A 23,707-nucleotide genomic window follows, 5' to 3' on the forward strand; every position below is an offset into this window, starting at 1 on the left:
GTGCAAGTTCAAGCCTAACTATTGGGAAGCCTATTTTCTCCGTTCTTGGCCTTTTAGGCCTGCAGTGGATCCAAAGCTCTATGCCATGCTTTCTAAAATAGAGCCAAGAATCTTAAATAGACCAATTTCAATGTGCATCGCCATAGTCAGTGAATACCACGACTCACTGCCAAGAGTCTGGCGCCCCCGGTCAAAGCATTTTTTCCTGTGGATTTGTTAGCGTGGCACTGTTGTAACAACACACCATAGTATAAATTAGTAGTTGAAATCTGGGAAGAATACTGAAATTTCCTTTCTATTCTTCAATTCCACTTGTTGATAATATCTCCTCCCGATCTAAGTTTTCAAACGACCTGTGCAAACCATCAATATGCCTTGGGATTGTAATTTCAACCAAACAGAAAGACATAGTGAACTTGACGCCGACAATTCTTTGATTCCCTATCCAACAGACCATCATGAATCTACTGTCTTTGCCCTACCAGAAACCCTAATTCCTAACAACCCAACCTTTATCCCCACGCTTACCTCGTCGGTCTACGGATTCCATGATTACTCGATGAATCAACCCAGGATGCTAGATGATACTATATCTTCATCTCACCTGATTCAAATGCCGAGCTCCAATATTTCTGCTCTACCAGTTTCGAGCTCAAACAAGGCGAGGGCTCAAAACATGACTCCGACAAATGTTATTCCCTCTCAAGAGCAGATGGCAACCTATGATCAAGCTACTAGTGGGTAAGTCTTTTAGATAATCCACCTCGATCTCTATTTTATAGAAAAGCTCACCACTAATATTAAAAAGTCTCATCAGGTGTCAATGGGCAAACTGCAGATATTCAGGCACCTTTTCCAATGACGGATCTCTATGGCGGCATATAAAAACCACCCATCTGTATCATCGTTCCCTCAGGTGCTCTCAGTGTGGGCGCACCTTCAGTCGCAATGAAAATCTTCGAAGTCACAGACAGACAGTGCATCTTGAGTGGAATGGTTCAGTGGCAAGGAGTTAGGGTTTGATGTTAAGCTAAACACCAGTGAGTGAAATGTTATGACGTTAAAATAAACTAGCAATAAAATGTTAAATATGATAAATTGGTCTTCGGGGGAACACATATCTCTATAACCAAGCCTTTTAGCGACCTACTGTAAACGGAAAGTCTGTAATTACTTCCGGCGCTACATTCTGATACCATTTTTGAGCGTGTCAGTATGCCAGTGCCAGCGTCCGCATTGTAATGGGTCGATACCCGATAATATACGCAGTCTCTGGAAAGACTGCGCTCCTGATTCCTGTGCGGAGCCGGACGAGCCATAAGAGCATCCGGTCCCCAGGACCCCCTTTCTTTCCTTAGTTAATCCTTCTTGTTTACCAATGGGATCTTTATAGTGTACAAATTCCTGCATTCATCCCGTAACAGCAGGGATCGAGGTCTCCGGATGAAAAGGTTAGGTTAATCCTAATATTACGGGATGAATGCAGGAATTTGTACTCTAGTTAACTAGTTATAAAGATCCGATTAGTATTTAAACAAGAAGGATTAACTAAGGAACAGTCCTACTCAATGAGCAAAGTAGCGAGGAGGTGAGCACTGATACGGAAGAAGAACGCCAAGGACTGGTGTAGGAAATCCTGTACATGAAGGCTTGAAACTTGCGATGTTCCAAGGTTCCAAGCCTGGAGGCTATGATATCATACTTCACATAAAAGGGTCTCGGGAATCTTGGGATATCCTATAGGTGCTCGAACATTGAAAGGGGTATTCTACGAGTCATCAGATTCGAGACTTACTGTCATCGTTCGTCTTTCCGAGTTATACATGCCCATCTTTCCCATTTGGCGGGCATCTGTTATAGTCTATATACTATCACTTTACGACCGCATCCCATTAAAACATTTTACAAAATTAGTGGTACCCACCACAACTTTTCCTGATGTCCGATGAGCTTGAAATTAAAAATATTTCAAGAACTCATAATAATTTCAAACCTCTGAAATTTTCAGCCTCGTACGAGCCCTAGTATTAAATAGGATGCACTCATGAAATGAATTGGGGGAATTGCTTCCTAGGCACCAGAAACCCAGGTAGCGATACACTATGTACATGTGTATTTAGTGCTCGGCAAAGATATCGAATATTCGAAAATCGATCGAATAAATTCGATTCAAATTTTCCGAAACGAATTCGAATTCGAATAATCCAAAAATCTATTCGTTTTATTCGATGCCGAGCGATATGTGTATTCAAAGTAGAAATATTCACTAGGGTTCTACTAACGTGTATTTATTTACTAGGTAGGTGGGGTCAATGCAGAGGTCTAGATTTAGTGCTTGATTCGATCCGAGCCGCGTTTACCTACCAGGTGTGAAATTGTAAGACTGGTTTTAAGCCACAGTCAAGTCAAAGGTGGATGGGATTGGTTGAACTGTGGAGGACCGGTAGTGGGTCAACTTACACTGTGTTGGACATTCGAAGGTCTTGGCAGGCATCTGATCATATATGCATGATTGGTTGGAACCTTGGAACATCCCAATATTCGTCAAACACATGGCATTAGAAATGCTCAAACTCATTTCATTGGTCATTAGAAGCTATTCCCAATAAACTTGCGACACTACACCGCAGTTCCGACGGCACACCGATCGACAAGCTAGCGCCATCCCAAGTAGATAGTCTCGTATACCCCTTCTCTCTACCTGTTTGTAGGAGCCAATCAGAATTAGAATTACATAAGACCTGATTTGCTATGATCAGTAGCGTGGTGATCCACCGGAGTACTTCTCTCTCATGTCAGTAATTGCATCTGCTAGTACGTCAGTGGATTACTGATCGTAGCAAATCAGGTCAATCTCATTTAGCTTGGATCTCCTCTCATGTACCGCCCTGCCTACGACAATATTAGATCACTCACCGCCCGCATAATAGCTTATTCGCCTTTATATAAATTAGTAGTTGAAATCTGGGAACAATACTTAAATTTCCTTTCTATTCTTCAATTCCACTTGTTGATAATATCTCCTCCCGATCTAAGTTTTCAAACGACCTGTGCAAACCATCAATATGCCTTGGGATTGTAATTTCAACCAAACAGAAAGACATAGTGAACTTGACGCCGACAACTCTTTGATTCCCTATCCAACAGACCATCATGAATCTACTGTATTTGCCCTACCAGAAACCCTAATTCCTAACAACCCAACCTTTATCCCCACACTTACCTCGCCGGTCTACGGATTCCATGATTACTCGCTGGATCAACCCAGAATGCTGGATCATACTATATCTTCATCTCACCTGATTCAAATGCCGAGCTCTGATATTTCTGCTCTACCAGTTTCGAGTTCAAACAAGACGAGGGCTCAAAACGTGACTCCGACAAATGTTATTCCCTCTCAAGAGCAGATGGCAACCTATGATCAAGCTACTCGTAGGTAAGTCTTTTAGATAATCCACCTCAATCTCTATTTTATATAAAATCTCATCGCTAATATTAAACAAGTCTCATCAGGTGTCAATGGGCAAACTGCAGATATTCAGGCACCTTTTCCAATGACGGATCTCTATGGCGGCATATAAAAACCACCCATCTGTATCATCGTTCCCTCAGGTGCTCTCAGTGTGGGCGCACCTTCAGTCGCAATGAAAACCTTCGGAGTCACAGACAGACAGTGCATCTTGAGTGGAATGGTCCAGTGGTAAGGAGTTAGGGTAGAGTGGAATAGTTCAGTAGCCAGTAGCCAGCAGTTAGGGTTTAATGTTAAATGTTATGACAAATTGGTCTTCGGGAGGGATGTCGATAGAATACGTCTGAATGACAGTGCCATGTGTTCCATAAGTCCAGCCTGAAGGGAGTTTTATTCGACCATGTCAATATGAATACGTAGTGGAATAGGTGCATAGAAGTGTGTTCATTCAAGTCTAGCTATCAGAGGGTAAATATACCCTTCCAGAGTGGAGCCCTCGTGACTTGCTTACTCAAGCTCGTACGAGGACTCTAAGTTCCAACGTCAGACCAATGTAATTACGTACATATGTTCCGACTATCAATCAAATCGACACTAAATAGTATCCAATTTACTACTGTAGCGCGATAAGGCTTCTTTAAAGACGAAAAAAATAAAACCTATTTCAAGTCTATAAAAGATATACGTCTTGAGTACGTCAAATGATCGTGCAGCGGCTGATAGCGAAAAATATTGCCCATATTTCATAGCTTGAATGGCTAATAAGATATGCCTCTCCTGCTCTACTACTTTCTATCATTTTTTTAGAGCGAATTGGGGGCATGGTGTGTATTTGAAAACAGAGAGTTGCCACAGAGACGAAATTTTGATGGAGCGTTCCGAACAAGCGGGCGTTATGTTATAATAGGGAAGGTTTTCACACTTGGTCAAGAACTGTTTGGTGGGAGCCATGAGGAGTTATGAGGAGCCATGAGCTTTCAAGGCAAACTATTGCGGAGAAGTTCAAGAAAACGTTGATCAAGTTCAGTTCGGAAAGGTGTGTGATAATTCCACCAGAAAACTACTGCGTAACTCAGAATAACAGTGGCTGATGGGTAGTATTACAAGACTACAAAGAAACAATTGAATAATCTGAACAGCCTGAAATTTTATTTTGTTCACAGCGAAAACTATGAAATTCATAAAAGAAAAGTCATAAACTCCATAAAACACTTTACTAATGGACTTAGATCTCGTCCTCGTCAGAGAAGACCTCCTCACCACGCTTGCGGCGGGCAGCACGGTCCTTCTTCTTCTTGCGGAGCTCGGAACCTGAAAGGCAAAGTTAGTGGATATGTTCAATCCAAAGACAGTAGAATCGGAACAAAACTTACCAGTGAGCTTCTTCTTCTTCTCAACAACAATCTTGTTGCCCATGGCATCGAACTTGTCCTCCTCATCGTCGGCCTTCTGGTCGAGACGGGGACCGGAACCCTGGCCCTGAACCCAGTTGTGTCCGGAGGGGGTCATAAGACCGTCGTTGACGGCCCAGACTTCCTCGGTAAGGTTCTCAGTGAACTCACGGGAGTGAGTAATAATGATAACACCACCCTCGAAAGACTTAATAGCCTTGGAAAGAGCACCAAGGGAGTCACGGTCCAAGTAGTTAGTAGGCTCATCAAGAACGATGACGTGGGGACGCTGCCAAGAGCAGGCGGCAAGGACGACCTTGACACGCTGACCACCGGAGAGACCACGCATACGAGAGTGAGAAACCAGCTCGTTGTCGAGACCGAAGTTGGCGCAGTGCTGCTCAATCTCCTTACGGACAAGGGGACGGAACTGACCGGAGGCAAGGGCCTCCTTCTGATCAACCTCAGCAACCTGCTTGGAGTGAGACTCCATGATCTCGGAACGGGGCAACCAGGTGTTGTCAGCGGACATAAGGGGAGTCCACTTCTCAGACTTCATGCCGATGTTGTCACCAATGGACCAAGAGATCTCGTACTCGTAGGTGTTCTTGAACTTGCGACGAGAGTGGATACCAATGACACGACGGAAGGTGTCGTTGACACGGTAGATCTTCTCCATGGCCTTCTCATCCTGCTCGGTAACAATCTTGTTGGCGCGGTCCATGGTCTCACGGTCCTCACCAGTCTGGAAACGCCACTGGATGTACTCGGAGGGAGTAGCGTCAAGGTGGTCATCAATGTGAGCGAAAGCGTGTTGCTTGATGTAGGCGATACGGATGTTCTCGTGCTGGTAGACATCACCGTCGGTGGGGATAAGCTCTCCAGTCAGGACGTTGACGAGAGTAGACTTGCCGGCACCGTTGGGACCGATAACGGCGATACGGGAGCCGAGGGAGACCTGGAAGGTAACCTTGGAGATCTGGGGCTTGGGGGTGTTGGGGTACTGGAAGGACATGTTGTTGACACGGATGATGGCCTTGGACTTGGTCTTGACACCCTCAAGGAAACCGGGCTCGGGGAACTTGAACTCGAGGTCACCGGCGCCGAGCTCGTAGTAGGAGCGAGCGGAAGGAACACGCTTGACGAACTCGCTCAGGTCACCACGGTAACGCTTAAGCTTGAAGCGCTCGTAGTGGATAACGTGTTGGATGACGTGGTCGAGGAAACGGCTGTCGTGGGAAACCATGATGGAAGTGCAAGGGGAGGACTTGAGGTAGTTCTCGAGCCACTCAACGTTCTTTACGTCCAAGTGGTTAGTGGGCTCGTCAAGAAGCAGGATATCGGGCTTCTCGAAGACGGCACGGCACAGAGCCAACTTCATCTTCCAACCACCGGAAAGGGCGGTGATGAGACCCTCGAGCTGAACGGGCTGGAAGCCGAACTCTTCAACCAGCTGCTTCTCGACATCAGCCTTCTCAAGGTTGAGACCAACCTCGGCAAGCTTCTTGAGAGTCCAGCCGAGAACGGTCTGCTCAGTATCGGCAGCATCGAGATCGTGCTCGACGTAGACGGTCTTGACTTCATCCTTCTTGGGGAAACCCTCGAGCTGCTCGTTGTTGATGGCACGCATGAGGGTGGTCTTACCGGAACCGTTAGGTCCGAGGAGACCGTAACGCTGACCACGCTTGAGACGCAGGTGAGTCTGGTTCAGCAGAATCTTGGCACCGTAGGCCAGGGAGAAGGTGCAGTTGCACAGATCCTCACCCTCCTCCTCATCGGAGGGAACCTCATCGGCAGCAGCAGCCTGGGGAGAGGCCTTCTTGCGGAGGGACTCGGCAATGGGCTTGGCCTTCTCCTCACCGACGATGGCGATGAGGTAGGGGAGAGTGTTCTGGGTCCAGATCATGTGGTCGCTCTCCTTCTCGTCAACGAGCTGACCGGCGACAGCAGCAACGTAGTTGATGATTTCCTCGGAGCCAGCAATGCGGGCCTTGAACTCGGGCTCAAGGATCTCCTTGAGGATGGCAGAAACGGTGGCAACGTCACCGTCGTTGGAGATCTCGGGGATCTTGCCGTCCTTGACATCACCGACACGGGAGAGGGTGTCGAGAGCCTGGCGGGTCTTCTCACGGGCCTCGGGGTCGGCAAGGGTCTCGTAGTTCTTGTTCAAGCCGGGCAACATCTTAGGCAAGAAAGGAGCGACGAGCTGGGGGTCCTCCACAAGCTTACACATGTTGTCAACAATGACGGCAGACTTACGCTTAATGGCAGTCTCACGCTCAACAAGACCACGGTCAAGCAGGGGAACCATGATAGCGAGGGTAGGGCCGGTAACATCGGAAACGAAAGTGGTGGCACCGAGCAAGTGAACGGTCTCGGGGACGTTCTCGGGCTTGGCGATACACTTGATGAGCTCGGGAATGAAACGCTCAATATCCTTGTTAACAATCAGACCGCAGACCTTCTCCATGGTGCCGTAGGCGGCCTTCTTGATATCAGCCTTGGTGTCCCACATGGCCTCGGAGACAACGGGGATCAGCTTGGGGACCTGGTAGGAGAGCTGAGCAGGGCAGGACTCGACGAGTGTGCCGAGGAGGTCCAGAGCAGTCATCTTCTCTTGCCACTTCTGGGCGTTCTGAAGAGAGTTAAGGATAGCAGGGACAATGGCCTTGACGGCATTGCCGTTCACGGCCTGAACGATAGCAGCGGCAGTGGACTGAGCGGCCTCCTTAACGGCGGTCACCTTGTCACCGACAGCGGCGAGAACGGGGCCGAGGAGAGAGGCAAGGTGGGGCTCAACAGCGGGGGAGATAGTGGTGTGGGAAGCGATAGCCCGGATACCCTCAAGGGCACGCTCACGAGCGATAGCATCCTTCTTGTTGGCGAGCTGCTTCTTGAAGGTCTCGGCGGCCTTAGCGGGGAGAGCCTGCTCGGGGATGGGACCGCTGAAAAGAGTGGCAAGGTTGTGAGCGGCAGCGTTGACCTCATCGGGGCTGGTCGAGATGTTAAGGTTCTTGACCAAGTCCTCGAGGACAGTGATGGACTGAGCAACCTCCTTGCTGGAGACAGCAGGGACGGAAGGGGCTGCGGAAGGCATGTTTGAAGAAATTTTGGCGGTTTGAGGGGAAGAGATTAGAGAAAAAAAACAGGTCTAACGGGGTATCTGATTTTTTTTTTTTGGCCCACAAAAACCGTGTCTGGGCTGTTCACGCTCTTAATGCAAGCGTGAGTCTTTCTATCTGTCTATGCAGAAAGAAAGGTATAAAAAAGAACAATGAGGATTTGACCTCTTAAAAAAAAAAGATGGAGAGTGGTGAAGAGGGGAAGGGGCGGGCTGAAGGGGGGCGAGATATTTATCGTGTGGCTCTCACTCTCCCTTCGCCGCCTAAACCCTCATATGAAATTTTTTTTTTTTTTAGCCGGGCTTTATCCCGCGCTAAACCACAATTAGTGTCCTCATGTCAGATTAGGGAATTTGATTGGAAGATGAATGGTTTGCTCCCTATTCTACTGTATTTTATTGGTTACTGGTTGCTATCCGACTTTTTTGGTTTCTTTTCCACTTCCTGTTCTGGAGGGGCAAGTTCAACGGAAGGAACAACTTGCTTCTCCATATCTATACCTATACGGTCATATCCCTCATCGTTATGTCAACCCATTTATCTACTCATGATTATCTGCAGGGGCTGTTATCAGCCTGTAACACATACAGTAAGCATAAAGAACCCATGACAATGTACTGTGTACGTTGAGCCAGTTTGCCACTCACCGGGTGGCGCTCTTGAATCTTTTAAATACTTTAATTGCTTATGTCAAGTCAAATGAATAGGATTTTTTAAAGTTAGAATGGCCATTGACCCCAACATGCTTATAACGGACGTACTCCGTACTTTATACTACGGATGATAACATCTGGCACTGCCCCATACCACGTAATTCCAATGATAAGAAGTTAAAGTGCATAGTCAGCATCAAAAAGAAAATATTGGAATAGAGAATTAGTATTGCAGGTGGGTAGAAAAAATAAAGTGCTGTCTCCCCGTTCATGACCATTTGGCCCTGGAGCTGTTCGCTTCTTTTCCTGGTGAGATGGATGAGCTTTTCTCAGCTACGGATTATAACCCGGTTCGTTAGGCCTATGCTTTAATGCGGGCGACGTCCTTAGATATGTCCTTGGATTGGATCTTAAATATGCTAAGAGGGCGTCTGATGTTCATCTTAACTAACTATACAGATGAAATGGAGGAAAACATAAGTCCTAAAATGGAAAAAAAAATAAAAAAATAAAAAATAAAAACAGATCTATATCTCACCACAAAACATAAACGCCTCAGCCAGGATGCACAAAATAAAACACATCCCCCAATTTTTCATCTTTAGAATAATATGAGGATTGCTGCTGATACAGGCCAGTAAATGACCAATCCCGACTATACAAGAAAAGCGCTCAAACTCCATTCCCATATGCGGAAGAACTCCATTGAAAAGCCAAAACAAGTAACATTAATTAGAGATTTGAGCTCATGGCTGTTTCTTGACATGGTGAGATCCTGATTCTGACGGAATCTCATCGCCATCGATAATGTGCCATAGGCGTCGGGGGGAGAAGTTGTTGCCAACTAGATAAATGCCGACAAACCAGGCCGATAGGAGGTTTGCTAGGTGGTGGAGAACATATGCATAGGTGACTCCGTACACTGCTGAGTAGATTGCGATCACAAAGAGGATTATGGAAGTTACGTGTTTGAATCTGGAAGTGTTAGTATAGAATATTGCAGGGGAGAGAAAGGGTGGTCCTTACCGAGTGGTTATGCGTGGTATCATTGCACCGCTGGTCATGGTCTCAACAAGAAGGAGGAATGGCATGATGGATAATACATTATGGTTGGAGGAGAAGGGCATGAACCAGTGCACCACAAGGTTGTGAGCCCAGACCAAAAGCACAAGGACATTGATAGGCAGAATCCACAGCATGAGAATCAAGATGGAGTGGGCGTAGTTGCTGAAATTGAGGTGGGGTGAGGCTCTCTGTTATACATGTTAAGGTCCTTTCCTTCCACTCCTTCGGATTAGAGCAAACATACTGTTTCATTGGCATGCCACTGGGCGCGAACACACGTTGCCAGCATCACTATGCAAGCAACCATATATGCAAACTGATAAGGGATGATTGTTGAGACGAGAATTAGTAGGATAGCAGTGTGGATCACACGTCTTCGGGGTGTGGGGGAGCTGAAAATGGGAAGATTTCTATGTCTGTTAGCAACAGTGAAGATGTGATCCTGTTGATAAAGGCTTACCCTCGGTCTTCACGTCGGATATAACCTGACTTGCTGTTCATCACTCCATATATCCAAGATAGGATGGTTACCAGAAGGAGGGCAACATAATTAACCAAGACACAAACACCAATGCTGATAAGTCCAAAAATAGGGACAAGGAACCAGAAGAATGCATCTGGTGATCCCAGAAGAAGATCATTCTTAGTGAAGTCAGACGGGCTTTCTGTAGAGTTAGACCGCCAATGAAATGGATCATCGGACTCGGGAAAAGCCTGGGTGGTGGCGAGGGAGGACGCTAGAAGTGACAACGCCACAAGTAAGAGAGGAAGGGAGGATCGCGAGGCTCGATCGAGGCCGTCCATGAACGGGATGAAATAGCCAGTCTCGTCGTACACCTGAAACTGCTTTCGGAGTACGAGTGCAACGACAAGCAGTGGGAAAGCCGCGAAGACAGTACGGTAGCGCATCACCAGTTCCCCTAGACTGCCAATGATATCCACTTGCAACGAAATGTCCACTGTTGACCCAGAGCTTGGATCGGTCCATAGGTGAAATGATATACCACCCTTGGCAGCCTGGTCGCGAAGAGGCGGCGGCATAAAGGGCGCCACGCCATGAAGGTTTACATTGACCTTGTTGACATTCACAAAATACTTGGACTCGTGTGGATCGGCGATAGACTGTCGCAACAGTGGTTGAAAAAGCTCTTTCTCTTGGGGGTGGCGTGTGATTTTGAGGCGGTAGTCAAGAAGACTCGAGTACATGGCTGGGATCTTTACCTCAGTGAGCATGGGCCGATCGGCTGTGAGCCGAATCTTAAGACCTGCAGCTAGCAGACTTCCCAGTCCCACCTTGGCGCGAAGTACGGCTTCAGAGCTGTCGGAGAACTCTGCCACCAAAAATCCCGGTGTTGGCACATTAGCCTTGTCAACGACAGCCACAAACTGATGCTCCGCGAGTCCCTCCAAATCATACTGAAGGTAGGAAAATGGTGTGACATGGTCGTAAGGTTGCTTCGATGTAGGAGTCGATGCAGGCAGGAGAATAACATCCTCAGCCGCATTTTTACATGCCAGTCGGGTTGACCCCACGGTGCCCCCGGAAAAGTCCAGGTTCATGGAAAAGATAGTGGAGCGGCCGTTGTTTAGTGGAAACACGCTGCAAAAGAATACCTCAATGTTACCCTGGCCATCGATAAATTGATCTGTAAGAAGAGTAAATTTCTTGCCTGAAACACCCTGGGGCGGAATCGGGAGAAGGCGGACGTCGGGACCGTGCTGCTGGCCTAATTCACGGAGAATGAGTCGTTCGCCTTGTGCAAGAATGGTGTTTGCATTATCTTCCAGTGTCAGGAGCGTGTTTGGTTCCTTCTGCGAGAATGTTCTCTCAGCAACCGACTCCAGTCCTGTCAAATACCACCGCTTTAGAACTCGCATGCGCTCGGCTCTCGGCTTTGTTTGCGTGGGTCGTCGGGCATCGACAATTTCAAACAAGGACTTGATTATGGCTTTCCGGAACTGGTCACACCAGGTGATCGATAGGTGATCCATTCCAATCCACACATTGGGGATAGAAGATGTAAAAACGGTGAATCCATGTGTTTCAGGGACGAGAGAAGAAATGCTTGTGTAGTCGGACGGAACCACAGTATCGCGCGCACCACCAGCAATTGAGATCAATGTCACATGCCAGAGCGGGTTGTTGTTGGCCCATGTTTGTGCGTAAGCCTCACGCCAATAATCGTTGATCTGTTTGTAGGTGTGAACGATGTCTGAGTCGAATGATACAGGCGGTCTCGCATGCGGGGCTGACATGGTTATGATCGTATTGACGGAGTTAGCCTGGTAGTTGGCCATCGTCAGGGAAGTACGGGCCACAATGCCACCCATGGAGTGTCCAACCAAGATAACGGCGCTGGGATCGGGAAGGCCAGGATCCCTTCGTGTTCGTCTTGGGTCGTGATAGAGGGACAGGATATACGAAATCGCCTCGTTTACATATTCCGCTTGATCCAACAAAGTCTGTCCGTGGAATGCAGCCATATCTTCGTTGAAATCCACCATGAAAAAGTCTAAGCTGCGAGTACCGGCCGCATGACGATCCTCGTCGTGCCGAACCACGTCGTAGTAGTGCCTCGAAGCCTCGGCGGCTAAAGATCGGACCTGTCGGTAGCTGCCTGCATTGCCCGGAAGGAAAAGAACTGGAACACCATTCAACTAGAGGGAGTTAGCAAGCAAGAAATGATGAAACAAAAATGACCAGTCATCGTCCTACCCCGATATTGTCTTGAGTATATGGATCCACACCCTCCTCCCGGTAGAGAAACAGATTGTATTTACTTGCAAAGCGCGTATGTTCTGTATCAAACTCCAACATGCGAATAAATGTCGGACTCATCATCGGTACTCCACAGCCATCTCCTCCGACCTGGCGAGTGGCGAAGGACCGCACAATCGAGATCAGAAAGACGACGGCAGCGAGTGTCGTAAAAGCGGTTAAAATGGAGCAGGACCAGGGACTTTGTTTGCGGGATTGACGCGCACGACGGCCCTCTGGAGCAGGAGCCTCCAGTGGAAGCCGCGGAGAGCCCAATGGCATGGTTTTTGTGTAGTTGGCAGGCTGGGCCGATGGTGTGCGTAAAAGACTCGAATTCCGCGAGCGCGGAGTCGAGGTGCCGTTATCCCGACGAAGATCGAAACTTGTACCGTGGCGAGCTATTTGCGACCGCGATTTATCATTTGTGTCGATTGTACTGGAGCCATGGTCGTCTGGGAATCGCGCGAAGGGGTCTTCAGAGTCCTCCGCGACAGGGGAGCCAGACGAGCGTCTGTGCATTGGTGGAGGCGGAGTCGGGACTCATCCAGTACATCCGATTTCGATCTTGGCACAAAGGGGGGTGAGCACGACCTCAGGCCGGAATCGAGGGGGAGGGGATTAGGGGACTGGAATGTGAAGGATCGGGGGAAGGATAAGGGAGATGTTCGGGGAGTTCGCGGTTGGTGGAGGTTCTGGTTGGCTGGACTAGCCGTGGGAAAAATACCCAGGACCCTTGAAAGAGAGAGTATTGGGGTTAAGTTGAATTACGGTAAGTGACCCAGATACATATTGATATTGATATTGATATCAAAATGGAAATAGAAATAGAAATAGACATAGAAATAGAAATAGAAATGGAATAAATATTAGTACTAAAATTGCTTAGTAGTATCAAAGGACGGAATTGGTAGTCTTGGCAGATCACGATGTACTGAGACATTGAGGGGAAATGGATTCAGTATAAAAGTAGGTACTATATCGACCTAGGTGGTTATTCAATGAAGATGAAACATGACAGTTCAACAGTTCGTTCTCAATTTATATTGATATATTGACATGTCGATAGATATACAATATCTTCTATACTAGATTGGTTCCTGGGATATCCTTGTCTCCGTTTATGGCCAAAAGGTTGTATTTCCCCAAATGTACTACGAGTACGAGGTAGTACCTGCAGGACGCGTACAACAAGAATGATATCATTTTAATTGGATAGGATCTACTACCGATAACAGCCTCATCTTACGATTCTGAATTTCTTCACTGGTCTGGTTAATTTCGATTGCGACTTTTAGGTTGGTACAGAGACTCGGAAGAAGATATCTGGTAGTTAGTCTCGGTCTCTTCTTAGCTGATCTCAACTACATAAAATTATGAGAGTCCTGAGGGATGAAAATCATGTCATAGTCCCAAGATCTAAGGCTCGAGCAACAAAACTTGGAACACGATTGATCCAGTAATATTAGCTATGTCGCAACCGATATATATGGATAGATGATCAACACAGGATATTGTATGAGTCCCTTAGTATTCCCTTTAAAGCTCATATTAAATCATGGAGTAAACAAGCAAATACCGGCAGCTAGTCAGAGCAAGATAAAAAGCAACTGATCAATCCAACTCGCGTCGCGATGTAGTAGGCTTTTCAGGATCGCTCTCTTCATCCACTCGGTCCAAGCCACGATGAGCCGCAACAACCGCTAGATCAGCGTCATGTTCAGCATCAAAATTACGACCAAGACGCTCCGGACCAGCAAAGGTAATTAAAATGACATAGGCAAAGACGCAGCCCATGAAGATGCAGATGACTTTACCATAACTGTAGCGATGGGCAACGGTCTTAGTAGGTGGAAGAGGAAAGCGGGAGCCAAGAGTCGATTCGATAGTGGAACTGGCAGAAGACACAAGATTTCCAAGCTGGTAGGCAGTGCCCACGGCAAAGGTTCGAATGGGACCTGGGGATAGTTCCATCAGGTGAATGGGTATAACACCCCAGGCACCCTGCACCATGAACTGTTCGAAGAATGCTGCTGCCATGACTTGGTGGGTTGTGACAAAGGTGTAGGGGTACAACAGGGCACCGCCGACAATGCTGATTGCAATGATAGAGAATCGTCGGCCGAAGATCTGACTTGCCCACCCGCAGATGGTACCGCCTGTGATCGCACCCAGATTTGCTACAACCTGTGTGACGGTTACGGCATCGGCGGAGAAACCGAACTGATTCTTTAGCATGGTTGGGTAGAGATCTTGCGATCCGTGTGACTAGGCATTTGTCCATCAGCGGTGTTTTGTAAGAACAGATAATATATTGAATTGGGCAAAACGTACCATAAAGTTGAAACCAGCCATTAGCAAAACCAGGTAGATCAACAACAGCCAGTGCCGCTTGAGCGCTACCTTGCCCTCAGAAATGAAAGACGCAGCCACACCACCACGCACCTCACTACGAGCTTCCTGGCGACGGCGGAAAGTTTCGGTCTCGGGCAAACACAGCCGGAAAATGATAACCAATACCGGCGGGCAAGCACCGAACCAGAAGAGTGGTCGCCAGCCATGCGAAGTAGTACCAACCAGACCTCTGGCAAAAGCGGCAGCTAGCAGATAGCCAAACGCATAACCCTGCTGCAGCATACCGGAAATGATTCCGCGAGCCTCGGAGGGGCAATCTTCCAACGCAGTGGCTGCAGCGTTACCGTAAAGACCACCCATGGCGATACCAAACAAAGAACGGCAGGCGAGGAATTGCTTGTAGGTTTGGCAGAAACCGGTACCTAGCTCGAGCACTATGAAAAGAAACTGATTGAAGATAAAGGGCCATTTGCGACCCCATCTGTCAGAGGCAATTCCGAATATTATGGCGCCGACTGATCGTAGCATGAGAACGAGCGTGATACCCCATGTAATATCGGTGACTGATTTATCGAAGGATTCAGCCAGCTCAGTTGTGGTGAGCGAAACGGTGAAGAAGTCGAAGGCATCCCAACTCCAACCAAAAAATGCGACCTAGAATCATTAGTACATCTTTGAGGTAGCTTTTGCTGTTGTAAAATACACTAAAAAATAGCCACTGTTGACGATTGAGGAGAGTCAAAGACTTGAAAGGGTTCGGGGCTGGGTTCATCGGCGGCACCAGGGATGGAATGCGCGTTGCGATATAGCGTTTGATACTCAGATGTTCCTCGACATCTGGAGAGATAGCAACACCCGTGGCATGCTGGGGTTGTCCCTGATATTCTGCCATAGCTGCTGTACTATGCAAGCAGGTGGGAAGAGCACAGGTGAAGATCGTGGGGGAGGGGAGAAATGGCGGAGAATGCAAGGGTTAAGTGGATGTACAGGGTAAAAATAATACGGGGAAGCTGACGGCGTCATGACACGACGAAGTATCTTTCATATATTCCAAGGTTAGTACTATTATTTCCAACCCCGCTTTTTAAAGAACATAGCATTAGCCTATTTGCAGGTTAAGCTACTCAGAATTGGGAGTCAGAATTAATCAATCACCCATGGTTGGATTGCAGATCTTTGCCCACGTTTTTTTCATTTGCGGGGAAACCCTAGTTTTTCGCACGGACCCTGCCCGAGGCTATCGATAAATTACATATCAGCTGATGCTGTCAGGTTTGAAAAATAAATGGTTGCTTGGGTAGGAGGGTCTGATTACTCATTTCGAAGCGGTTTCATACTTCCCCGGACTTTGCGGGGAAAGGGGAGATAATATCGACTGATAAGAAAGCTGCATTCATTTGTTTCTTTATTAACTTCTAATTTACATTGAGTCTAGTTTTATTGATTTATATACCTATGTAGAGTATTTATTACCACTGAAACACTTCTTTTCGTACATTCCCCGTGTCCATCCCGGAGATGTGGCTGAAGTAAACCACAGCGCTGCACTTATCGATATCAAACACCGGTAAAAAGTACGATAGCCTCGCTGAAGCAGGGATATCTGCGCTGCACTCCACAACGTCAAGCCCTTCCTCTTCAATCTCGATCCATTTCTCTGCAAAGTCCGCCACAACGTAACTATTCCATACCCCTTCTTGGACGCCAGCAGCACGGAGCACGCTAACGGCTCGCCTTCGGATGAGCGGGTCGCGACACCGTGCAGCAACACTAAACATGGCCCCGATAATGCCGAGGTCGAGTGAAAAGCTCGTCAATGATGAAGATAATGGAGGTAAATTTGTGGAAGAGAATGCCGAAGAAGGATAAGATTTGTTGATCAGCTCGCCGAGTGTCACAATATGCTCAAAATAATCACAGTACCGGTCCCACTGGATATGGTCGTCGACCACAGCATCGCCCGGCTGGAGGATGTCTAGCGCGACAAAGGCGTCGATCTTACGGAGCTTGAGAACCATGGCACCACGGCGCTCGCGATCTGTAAGAGGGACGCCACGCTGCAAAAATTCGTCTAGGGCGGCAGACCAACGCTCTAGAATGGAGAGTGAGGTGTCACGTAGTGCGACAGCCTCGGGCTTGATGACGGTGACAAATACGGCGGGAATGATTATATCTGTTTGTATGGGTTCGTGGAGCAGTTCCGTGCTACGCTTACGGTAGTTATAAGTGTAGATCTCGAGTATCTCACGGGCGTCGGCTAAAGAGTTGAAAACCATGGGTTGGTCTAGGTCGATGGTCAGCTCGGGCCAGAGATTGGACATCTCTGACCTGGATTGATAAGATGTCTGTTGCATTCAATTTAGAATATGTTATAGGATATATTATTTCCGAGAGAATGTTTCGTACCACCGTGACCTGCGCTTGAAGCCGTGAAAATAGCCCGCACAAAACGTCGATTGAAACGTACGGCATGCGTCCTGGGCTTGATGTTGCAGATAATTTAATGCGGGATTGTTTACTTCGAAGTTCGCTGAGAATCTTCAGTCCGCTCGTGATATGCATTATGGCCGAACCGTAATGACCGCGCATCGCCTGTGGCTCAGATAGTACCCATAGATCGATAAGGAACAAGAGGTATACGCACCTCATAACATGCGAAGAGGACACACGATATTAAGCAGACGTCCAATGGCTGTGAGTCATCTGGCATCGACATCAGACAGCGCATGGCACGCGAGTACTGGCGCAAGGCAAAGGAGCTATGAACGGTCAGCACGCTGGAGCGAAACGGGGCACCAGCATCACGCTCAAAGTGCTCATGTAGCGAGCCTAAAGCGACAGTGATATGGCGAATTGCGGGTTCGTGGTGAGCAGACTGCAGCAGTAAGCGTTCCCAAAAGGCACATTCGAAGTCACCGGCCAACTGCGGGGCGGTCTTCACCAGGAAAAATTGGAACGAGCGGCGCTCCTGATCACATGAAAATTGATAAAACGAGGGAATGCTCAACGGTCGAGATACAAGCTGTCTGGTAGTTACAATTGATTCTGTGGTCGTGATGCTCTCCGTCGTCATACTCTCCGTGGGCGATGCGAGAAGCGGCTGACTATAGCCTTCGCATACACGACCAGTTGATGTACATCGTAGACAGGCTGGGCGTTCTTCGCCACACTTCACACGGCGTTCTATTAGTTTCAATGAGTAAATTTGGAGCCCTTATATAAGATAAATGCTTCTCACTCCTAGGTCTGGTTAGTAAGAGTCATGCCTGGGTGTGGGAGACGGACTTGCAGGCTAAGCAGCCCGTGCGCGTCTTCGGGCGATATGCCCGCTTCCGGTTTTCCGGGGCGACTCTAGGCATTATTCAACCAAGTACTGGTTAGGTCAGGAGCGGCATTGACAAGCTAGGTGAACAAGGAGGTTGAAACTTGAGGGCGGTCAACTAGTCAACTAGTTGAGGCTGAGATTGAGTGTCTTTGTCAGCGGACCAAAGGTCGATCGATAAACCTTAGAAAATACCGAGATCTGAGAGTTTTTACTTTTTCAATCTAGAGATCAAGTGTCTGGCTATTTCGAAGTTTGACAATGTGGCAGTGCAGCCAGCGCTAAAAATGAACTATGCACCCCATGCATCAGTGGCGTTTTTCGAACACATCTACCTAGACTTGGAATACTGAGGCTTATAGAATATTAGTAGTTATGTACACTATGAAATCTATTTGATTATTCTATTATCCACCTGGGCAACTGGGCATCAATTTTATCAGAAATAGGATTGACCTTGGAATCATTAAAGGAAATTCTAGAATCTACACTAAGCGGCCTTCCACTTGTCTCTATTTGAAATAGTCAGGAATTGTGATCACCTTCAACAGTCCGTAAGACATACCATCTCATTTTCCAACACTTCCGTCTTGTTTTTTTGGAGCAGGTTCTTGCGCTCCTTTCGGCTCGGCATGTCACTGTTCTTTCCTGGCATGACACGACCTGGGTGCATGACGTTGAGCATCACAAGAGCCAAGAACATAGGCAGCGAGTCAAGGCAGTACTGGTACGCTTCATGACGGGGAAGGCTGCTGTATAGACCCTGCGAGTATTCACACAGACGGAAGATAATACGCATCTATTTAATTAGTCAAATTTCGTTATACTGAAAGTGTGGGCTTACTGTAACCAAAGCGAGACATGTGTAGAGCACATAGAGAAGCCACAGAGCCTTGCTGGCATCTAGTCTCTTCTGCTGGAGAACCTTGTGATGAAAGATAATTGCAAAGACGATGAACACTAAGACGAAGAACTGCTGGATTCCAACACCGGCCATGTAGATGTGCAGACCTGTCATTTGGGTGTCATATGAAATATGGTTACCAGCCGCCTGCGCCGCTCCATAGACCTGGACAATCAATGCACTAGTTCATGATTAGTTTGCAGCTCAACCAAGTTCAGAAAGGGCCAAGTCATACATAATGTCTAGAGTGACGAAGAAGACTCCAAGCCACCAAGGTCGTACGCGTCCGATGCGTGCATCGTCGGTGAAGTTCCATACCATACGTCCCATAACCATATAGACAAAGGCATTGGTCCACAACGGCGCAATAAGAATCAAAACGAACCATGCAGCGTAATTTCCATAGCTAGCTGGGTTGTTGATACTTATAATGCGGAATATGTAGGTCAAAAATTGAATGAAGCCAGACATGGAGATCACCCAGCAGTAGAATTTACGGTATATGATCGCTTGTCCTACGTGGGTGACCGTTGTCAGGCCGAAGATCACAACAAAGATGTATGCTGCGACAATTGAAGGACAAAAATCCCACATTGTGTCATTAGCCGTCAAGGCTATGCGCCATTAGCTGTCTTCTTTACGCATCTACATAGCTAGGCGGCATAAACTTACCTTTGCATTGTGCCATTTTGGCGGGGACTGCTAGGAGTTCAGTAGGAAACTTAAATGTTGGAATGATACTGACGATAAAAGGCGTGGGAATGAGGAATTGATGTCGTTTAAATATGATTATGTCTTTTTCTCGCGGCCTAGGAAGTAATTCCAGTCGTCAGCATCTATACGAGAGTGGATCTTTTTACAGTCTCTATTGGACTTCATCGTAAGTACAGACCAATCAAATTGCTCTCTCGTACGGACAAACCAATCGGACTGTAAGTCTGTTCCTACACTTTAAATCGATTGACTCCTTGTAGTGGAGAAGTCTTAGATATATCGAAAAACCGAATGGAAAATTCGGGGGTGTTGTCCCTTTGTAACTGTGGATGCCTCGGTAATTTCTGATAGATACATTGTAGTTAAGGCCATAACCTTAGAAATCATTGTGCCCATTATTTGTGTCTTATCATCACACTAAACACGTATTTCACCGTGTTTAGTGTGCCACCAACCCTTCTTTTTCAAATCCACACCGCAACCCTCTATTCCACAAACCTCACTATTTTTCCTACCCACAATGCCCAAAACCAGCAAATCCACTGAATCCCGCCTTTCTAAGGCCTATGAAGCAGCTCGACGCGAAAAAAAAAACGAAATATCAAAAATATTGCGCGTGATTATGGTGTTAATCGGCATACTCTCTCTGACCGCGTCAAAAAGGGAGCGACCGCGAGATCTCAACGAAAACCAGTCAATAAGGTTTTAGATCATATGCAGGAAGAAGCTTTAGTTCGCTGGATTGTCCAGCTGAATAATTGGGGTATGCCGCCAACACCTAAGCTGATTGAGGCATGGACAAATCGCTCGCTTGGAGAAGATCGCTCTGTTAGTAAGATGTGGGTGTATTTAAACGGGAAGGATTAACTAAGGAAAGAAAGGAGGTCCCCGCTCTTATGGCTCGTCCGGCTCCGCACATGAACCAGGAGCGCGGTCTTCCCAGAGACTGCGCATATTATCGGGTATCGACCCGTTACAACACGGACGCTGGCACTGGCATGCTGACACGCTCGAAAATGGTATCAGAATGTAGCACCGGAAGAAATTACAGATTTCCCATTACAGCAGGTCGCCAAAAGACTCGGTTATAGAGATATCTTAAGAATTCGATATGCCAAGAGATGTGTTCCGCCCTCCGAGGTCCACAAAGATCCACCCTCCCGAAGACCAATTTGTCATAACATTTAACATTAAACCCTAACTGCTGGCTACTGAGCCATTCCACTCAGCCCTAACTCCTTGCCACTGGACCATTCCACTCAAGATGCACTGTCTGTCTGTGACTTCGAAGATTTTCATTGCGACTGAAGGTGCGCCCACACTGAGAGCACCTGAGGGAACGATGATATAGGTGGGTGGTTTTTATATGCCGCCATAGAGATCCGTCATTGGAAAAGGTACCTGAATATCTGCAGTTTGCCCATTGACACCTGATGAGACTTGTTTAATATTAGCGATGAGATTTTATATAAAAGAGAGATTGAGGTGGATTATCTAAAAGACTTACCTACGAGTAGCTTGATCATAGGTCACCATCTGCTCTTGAGAGGAAATAACATTTGTCGGAGTCACGTTTTGAGCCCTCGCCTCGTTTGAACTCGAAACTGGTAGAGCAGAAATATTGGAGCTCGACATTTGAATCAGGTCAGATGAGGATATAGTATCATCCAGCATTCTGGGTTGATCCATCGAGTAATCATGGAATCCGTAGACCGGTGAGGTAAGCGTGGGGATAAAGGTTGGGTTGTTAGGAATTAGGGTTTCTGGTAGGGCAAAGACAGTAGATTCATGATGGTCTGTTGGATAGGGAATCAAAGAGTTGTCGGCGTCAAGTTCACTATGTCTTTCTGTTTGGTTGAAAATACAATCCCAAGGCATATTGATGGTTTGCACAGGTGGTTTGAAAACTTAGATTGGGAGGGGATATTATCAACAAGTGGAATTGAAGAATAGAAAGGGAATTTAAGTGTTTTTCCCAGATTTCAACTACTAATTATATAGAAGGAAAATAGAAGGAGATCTGATCAGTAGGGCTTGGAAAGAACCCTATAGGTACTTCCGCTTTAGCATCGCGCGGGGGGGGGGGGAAATGAGAAAAGTACACAATAAACGGGTGAGCCAGGGTGAGATTGGGTTGGCAACTACTGCAGTAATCCTTGTATCTTAAAAGACTATTACTAATACTAATTAGATGTTATTATCCTAAAAGACTATTACTAATACTAATTAGATGTTATTATCCTAAAACACTATTACGCCTCGTATGATCCATGCGTCAGATATTTCACAGCTCAGAACTTGTCATCTACATCATGTCGCCGATATCAATGATCCATGGTAGGTCAGTAAACATCAACAATCCGACCAGTACGGCCGATTACTTCGCCGCACAATCAGTGAACCCAGGGGACATATTTTCTATTCTGCTACTTCTTGGCCCTGAAGTCATCCAATAAGCAGTGGCACAGCTTGCGGGACGTCAGATCACACCGGTGGCATTTTCGTTCGGCTGGGTCGCCTATGTAATAAAGGCTCTACTTTCAGCTGTTGGCGGTAATTCACTCGCTATATCAAAACAAGCTTCTTTTCTAATTTTAACAGATGGAAAGTTGATGCCACCGATAGAGAACACAAGCATGTTGATTATCGCTGCTGAAAGTGGCCATAGCCGGACAACGACCTCATGGGTTCTTGGCAGACTACTTCGAGATATAAGTGATAGACTGGATGAAGAGATGAGTGGTGAAGCTCCTCACCCAAGGACAGGGAGCTGGGATACCTGGACTCCGTCTTTCTGGAGATCCACGTTGGGATTGGAGTCAAAAGTCAAACAACCTTCGAAACCATGGGAAGCGCTTCGAATAGCAGTCTATGGGGTTTTAGATGACGAAAACATTGAGCATAGGTTGCCTGAGAGACTATATTTGGCTTTCAGGCTTTATGGTGATTCTCGCTTAATTAATCATTGCAATAATTCCGTGGATAGTCAATAAAGAGTGGGGAACCTTCATGGTGACTTACTATAGCAACATTCTTGCCCTATCAGAAGGTTCACTGCCTCAGTGGAGGCGTGAGAAATGGGCTTATCCATAGAAAGGTAGCCCGACTATCATACTCACCAAAGGAAACGGCAGCCGCTTTACTATAGTTATTCTAGGTAAAAAGAATATTGGTTTAGGTCTCGAGATTTTAGCTCGCGGGACCAGAACTGCACCAGCGTCTCTATTTACGAGGCTGGCTACATCATTCTTCGCCTTGAATTGGATTATTCTTCTAATACTAGCGACTAGCTTAAAGATAGATACCTAGTGTGAGTTTTTTCCTTTATTTCAGGGTCTAGATATTAACACTAAAGAACAGATATTCTTGCAATTAGAGCACTTAGTAGTATCCATAATATTACTTGCGCCGCACGACCACGAAGCCTAGGTGCTCTTAGCATTCATATTCGAGAAACTAGAAAGATGATATTGTCGCTCGCTTAGCGAGCGTAGCTAGCTAGTCGCTCGTTACTGAGAACAGTGAGCTCCAACGAACCGCTACTCAACACCGTAGATAATCCACCGGTCTGGTAGTGGATTCCTACTAGTTGAATATTGCAGTTGTTGTGAAGTCTGCTTTTTCATTGATGAAAGAACTAGCTACTTATAGTATATGGGTGCCCCTCTGCCCTGGACGAATGTCAACATTCGTCCGAGACAGAAGAGACGGTGAAGACGGGACATTACTGTCGCGAATGCACATCGCTCAAGGGTGTCGTTTACGATAAATGCATATCGTTCAAGGATGCCGTGATATACTAATCTAGTTCCAGAGTCACTGTCTTGGCAGAAGCTTTTTCGGCCGAAATACTTTCCGTCTGTTGATGACCTTGTTTCTCGGCTGTCGCAACAAGATCGATATACTCTATAGTAAATAATATCTGCCTCAGTAATTGATCCTTATTCAGAGACAATA

At 46.8% G+C, this 23,707-nt stretch overlaps 7 protein-coding genes across 7 annotated transcripts; 2 read left to right on the forward strand and 5 right to left on the reverse strand.

The window, feature by feature from the left end:
* Nucleotides 1-3,065: 3,065 nt before the first annotated feature.
* On the forward strand, nucleotides 3,066-3,581 carry N7495_000910 (uncharacterized protein; the record flags this gene model as incomplete). Its single annotated transcript, XM_057203580.1, has 2 exons — nucleotides 3,066-3,432; nucleotides 3,514-3,581. 2 exons carry the CDS (start codon nucleotides 3,066-3,068, stop codon nucleotides 3,579-3,581), a joined length of 435 nt encoding a protein of 144 aa, XP_057067653.1.
* Nucleotides 3,582-4,694: 1,113 nt separating this feature from the next.
* Nucleotides 4,695-7,957, reverse strand: N7495_000911 (putative translation elongation factor eEF-3; the record flags this gene model as incomplete). Its single annotated transcript, XM_057203581.1, has 2 exons — nucleotides 4,695-4,780; nucleotides 4,843-7,957. 2 exons carry the CDS (start codon nucleotides 7,955-7,957, stop codon nucleotides 4,695-4,697), a joined length of 3,201 nt encoding a protein of 1,066 aa, XP_057067654.1.
* Nucleotides 7,958-9,381: 1,424 nt separating this feature from the next.
* Nucleotides 9,382-12,977, reverse strand: N7495_000912 (GPI inositol-deacylase; the record flags this gene model as incomplete). Its single annotated transcript, XM_057203582.1, has 5 exons — nucleotides 9,382-9,610; nucleotides 9,662-9,888; nucleotides 9,945-10,110; nucleotides 10,161-12,358; nucleotides 12,417-12,977. The coding sequence occupies 5 exons, from the start codon at nucleotides 12,975-12,977 to the stop codon at nucleotides 9,382-9,384; spliced, it is 3,381 nt and encodes a 1,126-aa protein (XP_057067655.1).
* Nucleotides 12,978-14,069: 1,092 nt separating this feature from the next.
* N7495_000913 (sugar transporter family protein) lies at nucleotides 14,070-15,702 on the reverse strand (the record flags this gene model as incomplete). The annotated part of the gene is made up of 3 exons (XM_057203583.1): nucleotides 14,070-14,723; nucleotides 14,790-15,464; nucleotides 15,514-15,702. The coding sequence occupies 3 exons, from the start codon at nucleotides 15,700-15,702 to the stop codon at nucleotides 14,070-14,072; spliced, it is 1,518 nt and encodes a 505-aa protein (XP_057067656.1).
* Nucleotides 15,703-16,279: 577 nt separating this feature from the next.
* On the reverse strand, nucleotides 16,280-19,724 carry N7495_000914 (RTA1 domain-containing protein; the record flags this gene model as incomplete). The annotated part of the gene is made up of 10 exons (XM_057203584.1): nucleotides 16,280-17,155; nucleotides 17,217-17,402; nucleotides 17,455-17,832; nucleotides 17,886-17,979; nucleotides 18,049-18,050; nucleotides 18,096-18,161; nucleotides 18,698-18,931; nucleotides 18,977-19,217; nucleotides 19,272-19,650; nucleotides 19,709-19,724. 10 exons carry the CDS (start codon nucleotides 19,722-19,724, stop codon nucleotides 16,280-16,282), a joined length of 2,472 nt encoding a protein of 823 aa, XP_057067657.1.
* A 1,388-nt stretch (nucleotides 19,725-21,112) lies between these two features.
* N7495_000915 (uncharacterized protein) lies at nucleotides 21,113-21,628 on the reverse strand (the record flags this gene model as incomplete). Its single annotated transcript, XM_057203585.1, has 2 exons — nucleotides 21,113-21,180; nucleotides 21,262-21,628. 2 exons carry the CDS (start codon nucleotides 21,626-21,628, stop codon nucleotides 21,113-21,115), a joined length of 435 nt encoding a protein of 144 aa, XP_057067658.1.
* A 434-nt stretch (nucleotides 21,629-22,062) lies between these two features.
* Nucleotides 22,063-23,059, forward strand: N7495_000916 (uncharacterized protein; the record flags this gene model as incomplete). Its single annotated transcript, XM_057203586.1, has 5 exons — nucleotides 22,063-22,194; nucleotides 22,219-22,492; nucleotides 22,577-22,693; nucleotides 22,737-22,820; nucleotides 22,848-23,059. 5 exons carry the CDS (start codon nucleotides 22,063-22,065, stop codon nucleotides 23,057-23,059), a joined length of 819 nt encoding a protein of 272 aa, XP_057067659.1.
* Between the last annotated feature and the right edge of the window lie 648 nt (nucleotides 23,060-23,707).

This window comes from Penicillium taxi (assembly GCF_028828555.1).
Source record: "Penicillium taxi strain IBT 34144 chromosome Unknown utg000001l_segment0_segment0, whole genome shotgun sequence".
Lineage (NCBI taxonomy): Eukaryota > Fungi > Ascomycota > Eurotiomycetes > Eurotiales > Aspergillaceae > Penicillium > Penicillium taxi.